Genomic DNA, 12,266 nt, shown 5'->3' with positions numbered 1-12,266 from the left:
CCGTGCCCTGCGGAGGGAGAGAGAGGGCGGCGGTGGGCGCTGCCGGCGGCCCCGGCAGGCGCTCCCGCCGCGCAGGGCCCGGGCCGCTCACCGGTCGTAGCGCGGGATCTCCAGCCCGAGCTCTGCCATCAGCAGCCGCATCACATCGTCACAGCGGCCGTGCAGCTTCAGGGCAGCCAGGTCGTCCTTCGGGGTCCACTGTGGACCATAGTAGAGACGGCTGCAGGCAGCTCCCCGGGGCAGCAGTGGGGGCTTCTGCCCGGGGCCAGGCAGGGGCTCGGCCTCACACAGCTCATGGCCAGTGCCAAGGGCTCTCTCTCACCTGCAGGTTCACAATATATAGCTTGGGCCGACGTGGTGGGGGCTTGCTCATGCACCACAGACGGGGGTATTTTTTCAAAACCTGCCATAAAGCAGAGAAGATCAGCACAGCCACAGGCACACGCAACTGTGAACCGTATCAGCGAGAGGAAAAGGAATGTATTACCAGGAGGGGAAAGAGGGAGGAAGAGAGACTATCACAGATGGTGGGCGAATCCTGACACCAGAGTTTACAGTTGTCTGTTTGGGAGGAAACCGCTCAGCACCAAGGTGTGTCACCAAGAGGGAATGCTGCTAACAATCTTCACCGAGTCTCTAAAGTTACCTTTAAGCTGGAACCCAGACAAAGAATCACATCTGCTTTGCTTGCAGCTTCTGTTGCTGCTTCCCAGTTCAGGGGCTGTCTCAATGTCCCCTTCTCCCCAAAGTGGACGATTGTATCTCTCAACTGTGCCCCACACTTGTGGCACATCCTGCCCGTGTGATGTCTGTGCAGGGCTGTGCGCTCCGTCACATCGAACACTCGCACGTATTCTCTGTTGGGTGTACAGGAAGTGCAGACCTGGTGCAGGATGAAAGCAGAAAACCCATCACATCATCAGCATCCCTCTAACGAGAGGCCAGGAGCCAGCCACTTCTCTCGAAAGAAAAGCACTTTTGGGGACAGCATGCTGGAAGCTGTAGATGGGATCATCAGGGATCAGATGCCAACTTGGAAAACCTCAGCTAGCACGTGGAGCCGCAGGCTGCCTTTGGCTACATGCTGAGAAAGGTTGAGGAAGAGGAGTCAGAAACAGAAGGCTCCAGTGAGTACAGAGAAAGAGCTACAGAGATGGGTTTGGTGCTTGCTAACTAACTAGTTCACTCCAAACCTGATGGCCTGAAGATGGGAACTGTGCAGAAGCTAAGCCCTTGTACTAATTCCTCTTGAGCTAGTGACGGATCAAGAGTTTACATCCTCTTCTTGTTAGGCCACTGAACAGTGACTTCGTCCTGCTCTGGCCACTCACCTCTATGTACATGTTCCCGTGAAGCTCAGATATTGCAGCTCGGGGTAACCCGCTCCGCAGGTGCAGCCCGTCACAATTCTGAGACACCACATGCTGCACCTTGAAAGGAACAAAATGCTGAGCTCACACAGACCCTGCAGGTGTCTGCGGGGTGATGTGCTGTCCCAAATCACACCAACAGCCTGTACATCAGAGCGGGACCCACAGGATAAGAGAGTGGAGAACAGACCTTTGTGAAACCTAAGTGGAAAGCCTCCTCCTGCTAAACAGAGCTTTTCTAGGGCTGGCTGGTTTGTGGCCAGACCAGCCTCACCAGGTACAAATAAAACGTTAAAGAAAAGGCACCGGGGAAAAAACTGCCAGAGCTGCAGCCTGGAGCTCGCTAAGGAAGACTCAGACATTTTCCTATATGGATGTGTACACTACACTTGAGTCAAACCATAGTCAGGCAATCTCCTGAATAGATTTTTCTTCCCTGCTTTATCATTCCTAGGCAGAGGAACATGAAGGAGGTGAGGAAAAAATATCTTACCAGGTTGTGCTTGTGCAGGCAAGCAATGCTCATATGGGTGAGCGTGGGCTCTGCCTCGCTCAGGTCTGCAGCCCTGACAAGAAGCAAGGGGAAAAAATAAAAACAAAAAGTTGGAATTGCCATTAACCTCTTCCAGTCTCAGTTTTCTGCCACACAGCTCAGAATTTGGCTCCTCACCTGATGCTCCTGCCCTTCTGCAGCAGTGTCCAAATGCCATTGGGGCCTCTGTAGTCTGGGATCGAAGCTGCCTGTCACCAGGAGAGAACACAAGGCCTGATGGAGGGGGTCACAGCTCTTGTACACAAACACAACCAACCTGGGCCCACCCAGGACAACCACAGACACCTCATCTATGGCTGCTTTTTCATTCATTCCAGCAGAGTGGTTCCCTAATCACAAGAAAACCTTTTCATGTGTTTTCTCTCTCTCTTCTACCTTACAATTCTCATTTGCACGTCTGGAGTTTCACAGCTCACACAAAGGTGACAGATGTGACATTAGAAGAGGCAGAACCAAACTTCTGCTTTCCCCTGGGCCACTGAAACCAAACGATTCTCAAACTGCTGTTTTTAAGTTCCGATAACCCCCCAGCTGTCCCTGCATGTCTGATAACACACAATGTTCCTGAGCTAACTGGCTGGAGGTTTTATACCAAAAGTCACTGAAGGGACTTGAGTGAGGCATGACCAGTGTCCTCTTGCTCAGGCCACATGTACTGCACACAGTAGGATCTCCTGGACAGCAGGAATGACCCAGGATGCAGCCTGGGCACTGTGCTGGCCCCAGACTCACGCAGCATCCCTGGCTCGTCACAGACATCTGCTCAGTGACCATTCAGGAACCACAGAACAGTCCAGACAACACTGCGGCCCAAAGGGGCTCCGGCCGCTCCCCCCAAAACCCACCGTGCTGATCCCGGCACCTGTGTAGATGACGAGGTGCCTGGCGCTCCGCACAGCTGCCGCCAGCTCAGCTGCCTTTCTCCTCAGCTCCTCAGGTTCGTCACACACCTGAAAAAACATACCTGAGCAAGTCCCCATGGTTCGGAGATACACTGCACTACTGAAGCAGAGGGAACAGGGATATCCCTGGACGTTTGAAGGTGGGCTTGGCCCGGGAAAAGCAACAAAACGTGATCAGCAGTGATTTCCAAATGAAAAGGACATGGGTGTTTTTCATGGAGGATCATGGGAAAAAGCTTCCTGGAGAGCAGGACCTGCTGATCCACCCTCCGGGGGACGCGCCCACACAGCCACACTCTTGGCAGCCGCTGGAGCACGGATGACCGGAGACAAACGCAGGGCAGCCCCGGGAGGGCAGCCGCGTTCCCGGTACTGGGGCACGGCAGTTGTTCACCGAGGCCCGCTGCGGCTGCAGAGCTCCCTCGCAATGGCCAGCCCGGCGGCTGCCGCCCCGCCCAGAGCGCAGGGCTCCTCTCCGCGGCCGGGGCCGCTCCCCGCCACCGCCACCCCGGGCCCTCGGGCCCGCCGCCCACCTCCTCCTGCCGCCGCCGCAGCCGCTCGCGCCGCTTGCGGCGCCGCTCCAGCTCCCGGACGATATCCTCGCTCTCGCTCAGCACTTGGCACTCCTCGGGGCTCCGCTCCGCCGGCGGCTTCCTCCAGATGCGGGACACCTGCCCGGTACACACAGGTGGTTCACGGCGGCCCGCGCCGGCGGCCCGCGCCGGGCCGCGCCGGGCCGCACTATACCTGTCTCCGCCGGTCCCGCTGCTCCTCCTGCTGCAGGATCTCGGCGCGCGCCGCCGCTTTCCGCTCGGAGCGGCTCAGGCTGCCGCCTGCCGCCATCGCCCCGGAGCCGCCGCCTCTGCCGCTACCGGGCTCGGCTCCGCCGCTTCCGCCTTCCGGCCAGAGCGCCCCGCGCCGCCTCCTTCACCGCCCCCGCGCGCCGCAGCGCCCCCTGGCGCCGGGCGGCCCCCAAAGGACGCGCAGGCGCGGCTGTTGAAGCGGTTTATTGTCGCGTACAAAGGCGGCGGACACTGTACAGAATAAATAACGCCAATAACTTAGCAATAAATACCGCCTGCACCGAGCCCGGGGCCCTCCGGGTTGAACCCGCCGTCCGCCAGCCCCGGCCGGGAGCGACTGTACACAATTCACAAGATACACAAATCCCGGGGGTGCCTGGGGCGCTCCCTGGGCCGGCTGGGGCAGGATCAGGACCCTTCCCCAACCCCCCGGAACAGCACCAGGAAAAGAAAGAAAACACGACAGCCTTCACAGCAGGAAACCAAACGGACTAGCACCTCAGGAACAAGAATTGTCACACTCCAGAACACTATATACGAGAGAAGTCAGCATGACGGCTTGGGCAAGGGCCGCCTCCCACGGGCACAGAAAGCCAGCTGGCAGGGGACTGGAGACTTCTTTGACACTGCAGAAATACAGCACTCAGGGTCCTACACTTCACTGAGATCAAAAGCAAAACCATAGGGAAGCAGCACTCAAGAGGGGACCATGGCCTCGCTGACATCCAGCCCAGCACCACAGAGCTTGTTTACCACACCCAGACCCTTCAGCCATGGCCTTCACCAGCTCCTCCCCACGTGGCGAGTCCTCATCGAACACACGGGCCCACTTGGAGCAGGCTGGGGCTCCAAGCAAGCAAGGACAGTGCAGGGGAGGAGGAACAATGGCATTAACATCTGATGCAGTCAGCGCTGCTGCCAGCCCTGTCCTGCCCTGCCTCAGAGCAGAGCAGCACCACAGGGAAGGACCGGATCCGCTCCCTGCCGCAGAGCACAAAGAGAGCAAGCCCTCCATGGCTCAGGGCTGCCCATCATTGCCTGCTGTGTTGATGGGGCCCTCCTCACACCAGAGGCTCCAGCTGTGGAGCTCAGCTCTGAACCAGCCTCACACACCTTGGCTGCTCACTCAGCCCAGCCAGCTCAGCTGGCCTCAGCTGAGGTTCTGAAGTGCGCTCTGGCCGATTCAGTCCCGGACCGGGTCCAGGAGGGAGAGGGTTGGGACTGACAACCCAGGACTATTTTTTTCCAAAATGGTGTTTTGGAAAATCTCACTTCTTCCAGGCACTGCACCACCAGCGGGAAGACATAGGCCAGAGCCCAAAGCTCCGTGCTGAGTGCTGCACAACGCATGGCCCCTGTGGTGCAGCTGGAAGTGGCATGTCAGATACTTCAGCTCAGAGAAAAGAAAGTCCAGGGCTGGAAGGGGGAAGTCTGGAGGCAATGTTCTAACCTGCTCCCCATTTGGGAAGTTCACTGGGAAAGAATCCCAAACAACTCCCTGAACTCCCACTCATTCAGAGCAAAGCTGATCTCCTCCTCCAGCAGGAAATCCCCGCCAACTACCTGCTCCTCTCTTGCCACACTGCAGCTTTTCTCAGGCTGACCTGCTCCTCGGCCCAGGGGACAGCAGTATCAGTTCAGCAACATGAGAAACATCCCCAAAACCCACCTGGTATGGCTGTGCCTCCCCGCAAGACTGCAGCTTCACTTGTGCCATCTCAGTCTGTCCCCTCCCCTCAGATGACCCTCAGCAGCCAGGAGATCACATGGGCTTCACCCTCATGTCCTGTTTCTCTAAAACTCAGTACATCAGCCCAAATCTTTGGGAAGGGGAAAAGGGGGTCAAAGTATTTGTGGAAATGGAGCCTTGCCACAAACAGCTTCTCAGCCATGTCACAGCTGTGAGTCTGAGCACTCTCCCAACCCCCAGGCAGAAGCTGCCCCAGAAGGACAGTGATCCTGCCACAGCTCACTGGCCAGCAATGCACAGACACCAGGGACCAGCCAGTCCCGTGCTGCCCAGTGGGAAGACCTGCCTCTCTTGTTCAGGGGAGCCACCAGAGCAACAAAAGTTCTGACCACAGGATCTAATTCCAGAGATAGATCTCATCAGTCTTCTAAACCTGGACAAATCTCCCCCACGTTACTCCTCTGCCAGCTTTGCTACAGGAAGAAAAGTGCAGCGTTTCCCTATCCAGGTAACCAAGTTACCTGGTGTCGGCTGCTCAGCAGGAGCTGCCCATGCTCCCACTGCACACCTCTGGGAAGGCATCGCTGCACCAGCCAGCCAGTCTTGCTTTCAAAACCAGCAGCACCTTTGCCTGTGCACCAGAATCCTTCTGCAGAATTCGGAGAGATTCCAACTCAATCTCTCAGTCGAGTTTAAGGAAAACAGTGTGAAACGACAGCACACGGCAAAGGCACCGGCACCAGCACAGTGCTGCAGAGAGCTCAGGAAGCAGAGCACCCAACATGAGGGGACATGACAGAAGCCAGCAAGGTCAAGAATAAGTCACTTTTGGTACAATTGCAAAAAGATATCAAACAGGACTTGCCTCTTTTTTTGTCTTTTTCTAAGTTTTATAAATAAAGTCTGAGAACTCTTTATAAAAACTAACCTCAGAGCCACAAACAGTTTGCGGGAGGTTCATGAGAAACTTTAAAATTATTTATTTATTAACTTTTAACTAGCAAAGTCTCCGAGAATATTTCCCCATTCATATGGTCAAATATTCTCTCCTTCTCAGGTAAAAAAAGCTGACTATAAATATGCTCTTTCTTCTGTCCAATTTTAAACTTAGATAATTTAATAACTCTTAAAATGATGTTTCTCTCTTTAAATAAAGGGCTATTTAACCACATAAACTGGTTGTGTAAACCATCACACTAGAGACACTTGATACCCTCAAAACACGGGAACAACTAGTGATTTTGGTCTTGTTCAGTGCAACACATTAGGCACAAAACCGGCCTGCAGTCCACACGGTACCGTCCCTCCCTCCCCAGGGTGCTGGGCCCTGCTCGGGCCCGGCGCTGGGGCTGCAGCTGCAGAGCACGGCAGTGTCATCCTTCCCACCACTGCCAGTTTACACAGCTAACGCCACAGACATCTGAGGGAAACCCACGGTTAGGGCACAGAGGCACACCTAGAAAGGACTAAAAACCTATGACACAGAACACCCCGACTGCAACTACGGGTACCAAAGGAGACAAAAGCAGCAGGTTCATGTGCCGAGATGCACCACCCAGAATAGTCATGAAATAAAGCCTTTGGAAGTGACCAAAATTAGGGTTCCTGGCCCCCAGGAAGAAAGCCTCCCTTGGGCTGCTCCCCGCCCTTCCTTTAGCCATGCTGCACAGACTTTCTTTGGGTAGAAAACCAAATTCGCAGAGTCTGTCCCCAGGGCACCCGAGGGCTACAGACGGCTGGGTGAAGGCTCTGTCTGCACAGGACAAGGGACGCATCACCACTGCTCATACCAATCTGGACACAACAAAATAAACTGGAGCTATCAGCGGGCCAGTCCTGGGCCAAGTCGAAGGAACCCGGACCCATGTGGAGAGGGTTTGTGCTTTGGGGATTCCAGGCTGGTTTTGTGCCTAATTGCCCTGCACAGACAAGCTCAGGCAGCACTCGTTTCACTAAGACCGGGCGTCCGTTTTGGATTTCACTATTGTGATGACACTAGTAGTAGCAACCTTGCCAGGGACGAGGGGCCCCATACTGGAGGTGAGAGGCCCCCGCGCAGGGGTCACGGGGCTCCGGGCCACGGTTCTGGCGAAGTTCTGGAGAGCCTCGTATTTGGAGCGGAGAGCATCGAGTTCCATTTTCATGCTAGCGTTCTCAGAGGCCAGCTTCTCCACTTCTTGCTGCAGCTCTGCCTTCTGCTTCTCCAGTTCCTCCTTCTGGGTAACACGCTTGACTCTGCAGCTGGCTGCGTAGCCCCGGTTCTTCAGCGTGCGCCGACGCTGCTTCAGCTGGATGATCTCCTCCTTTGACAGGCCCCGTAGATGCTGGTTCAGCTCCCTCACGGACATGGTCACCAGCTCCTCATCTGTCAAGCTGGTCCCATTCTCGCCTGGCTCCCGCTTCACCTGGGAGAGAAAGCAGCACACACTTGTGACACTTGGGGCAGATGCCTACACCTGCCCGCACACCCCTTTCCTCCACCCGCTGTATTACCTTCAAGGCCTTGTTTCCTTTATTGGGGGTCGTCATAACACGACAGCCTTGACAGTCGGGTTCTGGAAGGGAAGGAAGGTCAGGTTAGCCCCCGGGACACAACAGAGCCCACGGCATTCCTCTGGCAGGGTCCATCAGCAATGGCCCACGCTGCTGCACATCCTGCTTCCCCCTCCCCGCACGACACTTGACAAGAAGCCAGCTGAGTTGGACTCACGAGCAGCAGACTCTGTTCCTGAGCAGAAACTGCTGCCCTTCCACACCCCTGCTCCCACAGAGACTTTGTGGCAATGATAGTTTTTCCGCTTGTGGTGGGGGAAATTAAAAAACTAGGAGGAGTCAGAATACACGGAAGCTACGTTTTTAAAAATAGCCTGGCAGGCAGCAGGCAGGGTCCAGAGCACGGCTGCTCCAGGCCAGTCACGCTGACTCAGCAGGTTGGCACTCCGCACCACTTGCTCCCAGCCTCATCCTTGTCACCCAAGCACGCCCTTCCAACAGGTTCTTAACCACAGCTCAGAAGTTCCTCAGTCCTACCAGACTCCAGCTGTCACCCAGAATGCAATCAGTATGGTTCAAAAAGACTTGGCCCTGGGCAGGGGGAAGCCTTGGACACGCTAGAGTCCCATCATAAATTTGGGCCGATGCCTCAGCAGCCTTCACCTCTCCCAGTCATTCAAAGCTGTCTCTAGCTGTTAGTCTTTTCTGTGAGAAAGTCCCTGTTGGTCCCTAGCAGTGCCAGGGCCCAGAACAACCTTCTCCCTCCTTATCTTCAGAGCCAAGGTGTGCTCACAAGAAAACAAAGATAAAGGTGACAAAAACAGATGAAAGTAGACTCCTTCCCTGCTACGGAATACAGGACTCCAGAACAGGTAAGAGCAATTCCCAAGGCTGATTTTACACAGACTTATACCCGGGCTCCTGCTTCTTCCCCACATACCTCCTCCCCTTAGGCTTTTTAGTTCAGAGTGCTACTACACTCTACCAAGGAACTGATCCATACAGATACTATTTGACAGACATGGCTGTGCCTTCAGCAGCCCAGACTGCACCCCTCACACCCTTAGGCCTGGCCAGTGTTCCTGTGCAGCCTACAGATGCCTCTGTTCCTTTCATCTCTCAGGTGTCAAAAAACAATGGTTTGCCCCTGCCTTGCTGTCAGCAGCGCTGATGTCCAGTTACAGCCCAGAACCAGATGTACAAATCAGCAAATAAGACTTTGTGCTCTTCCAGCAGCAGTGGCACAGGCACCCCACAGTGCATCTTCTACCTATGGGAGGCGAGCAGGGCCAGAAGTCCCCAGGACACCAGCAGAGTTATTCCCAAAGCCTGTGGCCTGCTAGGAGCCAGGCTATTTATAGCCAGAGGACAATGCTCCTTCCATGAGATATCCGCTGCACCCGACCACACCAGCACAGGCAGGGTCACTTTGCCACCCAGGGAAGCCAGCTGCAAAGAGGCAGGATGGGCAGCATACAAGCAACATAGAAATCAATTCTTCCCTCTTTCTCAGATTGCTGTGTTTCTTTCCTCTGTTCCTACCTGGTAAACAATACAGCTGCTGGGAAAAGGGGAGAAGGAAGGGAATAGCTGGGGAGACCATCCTCTGATCAGCAGGAGCTGAGGGCAGGTGCGGTCAGCAGGACCATGGGAATTTGTTTGCCTTGTGGCACTAAGGAATTTCCAGCTGCCTGGCAAGCAGTCACCCTGCCTTCGTTACAGCAGACCCAAAATAAACAGGGCACACGTATGATGCATCAGGCAGGGCACTGGGAAGAGAGCTCCTTAGCAAGCTGGGAAATGGCAGAGCCGGACACAGCAGAGGCAGCGACTCATTCCTGCCTCTGCACTCTTAATGCAAGACCCTCTCGGGCAGGAGCTTCCCACAACAGCCATCAGAGCTCCAATAGGACTGTCCCCAAAAGCACCCAGTGACCTCACTTCTCCTTATCCCACTTCCCAAGGGGAGCAAAATGGGATGCAGCAACATATGAGACAATCAGAAGAATAGGAAGAACAATCCAGAGAGTTGTTGGCTATTTCCCAGGTCCCATTTGAACTGGGCTGTTTGGCAGGTCACAGAGAGAACTGGCACCACAGCAGGGACCAAACTTGGCATAACTCTCCAGACTGCTGATGGTTCAGCATAGCTTCCTGAAGAAAAATCACGCTGAAAAGTGCCAAACACTATGACTGCAATGAAGAAACTGCAGTCTCGACACATTTCTCCCAAGCTCAAAAAGCCTGAACTCAGCACAAGTGCAGCCAATTCTCCCCTCAGATCAGCGGCTGCACACGGGAGCTGACAGCACCACGCACGGTTCAACGCAGAGCCTTCTCCACATTCCTGATGCGGAACCTGCCACGAGCCCCTGTAAACACGGCGACGTCACCGCTCCAGCACAGGCAGGAGGCCCGTGGGCTGAGCGAGGGCTGTGCCTCCATGGGCTCTACGGCACCAGGCAGGCACAGCACACGGCAATGCTCTCTCGCAGGGTAGATCTCATACTCCGCTTATTGACTTTCTGGCAAATTAGCTCACATAGTCTCCTTCGATGACTCCCCCAATCACCTATGAAGTCAGGACAGTGCCTCTCCCGTGTCCCCCACTCACTGGGGGCCCCTGGCAATCTTATCCAACCCTGGGCACTTTAACAACAATTCTTCCCTCAAGGGACCTGCCCATGCAGCTGACTTTAACTCTGCTCACACAAGTAAAGGAAAGCCAGCTCTGAGAGACCCCTTCCAGCCCATGACAGTACCCTCATCGATCAAGTAGCCCGAACTTCAGGTATCCCGGGCCACCAGAGATGTCCCCAGCTCTGGACCCATGCACACACACCACGGGACCCTCCGTGTCGATAAGGAATTGCAGTCCCACAGGAGCGGCTTGCTTCCCACGGGAGAGGAAACCCGCTTCCCTCCGGGAACGCTGCAGCACCGGGCAGCCTCCACGGAACAGGAGCCAGAACCTACCAGCCAAACGCAGGGATGGGGACTGTTCTGCCTGTGGCCCAGCCCCTGCTCCGGGAACGGGACGAGACGACTCGGTGGTTCCTCACATTCCCGGACCTGCCCTCCCTGGCAGGAGAATCACCGACCACGGAGAGCAGCCGCGGCGGGTGCGGCTCGGGGAGAGGGCGCCCGGGGACCAGGTCGCACCCGCACCGGAGGGACAGGTTCAGCCTGAGGAGAGCCGGTCCGCAAGATGACCGGGGCCGGCAGCAGGAGGGGTGGGACGCGCCAGGGATGTCCGCGGGTGGCCCCGGGAGCGGGCGGGTGGGGCAGGGGACAGGCCCTGGGCCAGCGGCCCCGCGCACCTGTTGCTCGGCCGCGGAGCGGGGCCCGGGCGGGGGGATTGGGGGCGGGAGGCGCCAGGCGGGCGCGGCCCCGAAACCCCGCCGTGAGTCAGCGGTAGCGGCCCCGCGAGGTACCTGCCGACACGCGGCGGCCCCGGCCGCCTTCCTGGGCCCGCCGCGCCCGCCACGCCCGCCATCCTGGGCCCGCCGCGCCCGCCCCGCCCCGGCCCGCCCCGGGACCGGCCCGCCGCCCCGCCCCGCCCCAGGGCCGCGCCCGCCGCCGGTGGCGCTCACCTCCTGCCGGGGCCGCCGGGCCGGGCCGGGCCGGGCGGGGCGGGGAGGCCGCGCTGGGAGGGACCGGGACGCGCGAGCCGCCGCCGCCGCCGCTCACGGACGCGTCACGTGATATTTGGGTCACGTGGCTCCATTCATGAAGCGCCCGGCGCAACCGCCCCGGGCCTTAAGGGGGCCGCGCGCCCGGGGGGGCGGGGGGAGGTGCGCCTGGCCACGCCTGGCCCCGCCCCGCCTGGCCCCGCCCCGCCACGCCCCGCCTGGCCACGCCCCGCCCCGCCCGAGGGGCGAGTGGGGCCGAGCCCCCGAGGCACCCATAGGGCGCGGTTTGTGGGGCAGCGGCTGCTGCAGCCAATAACGACGGAGACAAGACACAAGCTCTGACAGCAGGTGCGGGACGGGGAAAGAGGGTGGATCCCTTCAAACCTTCGAAACCAAAAGTTCTGAAACATCTTTAAAAATCCTGTTAGAAACCATTTCTGCATTGGACACCACGAACACTGAGTCCCGGGAGGCTTCTGGACAAACGACAAAGCTCTGATCAGAGTATCACCCCTGCCCAAGAGAACAGCAATGCCATAGACAGTCTGCACCAACCCCACTATAGGCTAAAGACCCTCTGCTACAGCGCTGCCCCACAGCTGCTGCGAGCCACAAGTCTGGTACTGGGGACAGCAACATTCAGAGTAAGCATTTTTTCTAAGACAAAAGAGAAATAGCATGGAGGAGACTGACTGTTACTGTTTAGTAATGCTACTCCCCAATTTAGTGTTCCGCTTAAGCACTCCAAACCACACACTACTTACTCCTCCCTCCACCCGCTGCAGTATGCTGAAGAGAATTGGCGGCACAAAACGTAAAGATC

At 57.0% G+C, this 12,266-nt stretch overlaps 2 protein-coding genes across 5 annotated transcripts; both read right to left on the bottom strand.

Annotated features, from left to right (window-relative positions):
* Positions 1-131: 131 nt before the first annotated feature.
* Positions 132-6,136, bottom strand: SIRT7 (sirtuin 7). Of its 2 annotated transcripts, XM_050319394.1 has the most exons (10): positions 3,573-6,136; positions 3,359-3,496; positions 2,769-2,873; positions 2,041-2,111; positions 1,864-1,936; positions 1,332-1,430; positions 647-883; positions 488-561; positions 323-403; positions 142-198 (listed from the first exon to the last, which is right to left on the bottom strand). In XM_050319394.1, exons 1-9 carry the CDS (start codon positions 3,666-3,668, stop codon positions 397-399), a joined length of 900 nt encoding a protein of 299 aa, XP_050175351.1. In that variant the 5' UTR covers positions 3,669-6,136; the 3' UTR covers positions 142-198; positions 323-396. The 2 variants fall into 2 exon arrangements, with proteins under 2 accessions (XP_050175352.1, XP_050175351.1); XM_050319395.1 differs by having other exon boundaries at positions 132-198; positions 323-561.
* A 146-nt stretch (positions 6,137-6,282) lies between these two features.
* On the bottom strand, positions 6,283-11,546 carry MAFG (MAF bZIP transcription factor G). Of its 3 annotated transcripts, none has more exons than XM_050319399.1 (3): positions 11,405-11,546; positions 7,812-7,873; positions 6,283-7,723 (listed from the first exon to the last, which is right to left on the bottom strand). In XM_050319399.1, exons 2-3 carry the CDS (start codon positions 7,845-7,847, stop codon positions 7,271-7,273), a joined length of 489 nt encoding a protein of 162 aa, XP_050175356.1. In that variant the 5' UTR covers positions 7,848-7,873; positions 11,405-11,546; the 3' UTR covers positions 6,283-7,270. The 3 variants fall into 3 exon arrangements, with proteins under 3 accessions (XP_050175356.1, XP_050175357.1, XP_050175358.1); XM_050319400.1 differs by lacking the exon at positions 11,405-11,546 and adding an exon at positions 10,788-10,981; XM_050319401.1 differs by lacking the exon at positions 11,405-11,546 and adding an exon at positions 8,029-9,525.
* Positions 11,547-12,266: the final 720 nt, after the last annotated feature.

The sequence above is a fragment of the Myiozetetes cayanensis genome, unplaced genomic scaffold (genome assembly GCF_022539395.1).
Source record: "Myiozetetes cayanensis isolate MyiCay16 unplaced genomic scaffold, myiCay2020 scf22, whole genome shotgun sequence".
NCBI lineage: Eukaryota > Metazoa > Chordata > Aves > Passeriformes > Tyrannidae > Myiozetetes > Myiozetetes cayanensis.
This window is presented reverse-complemented; position numbering and strand designations above follow the sequence as displayed.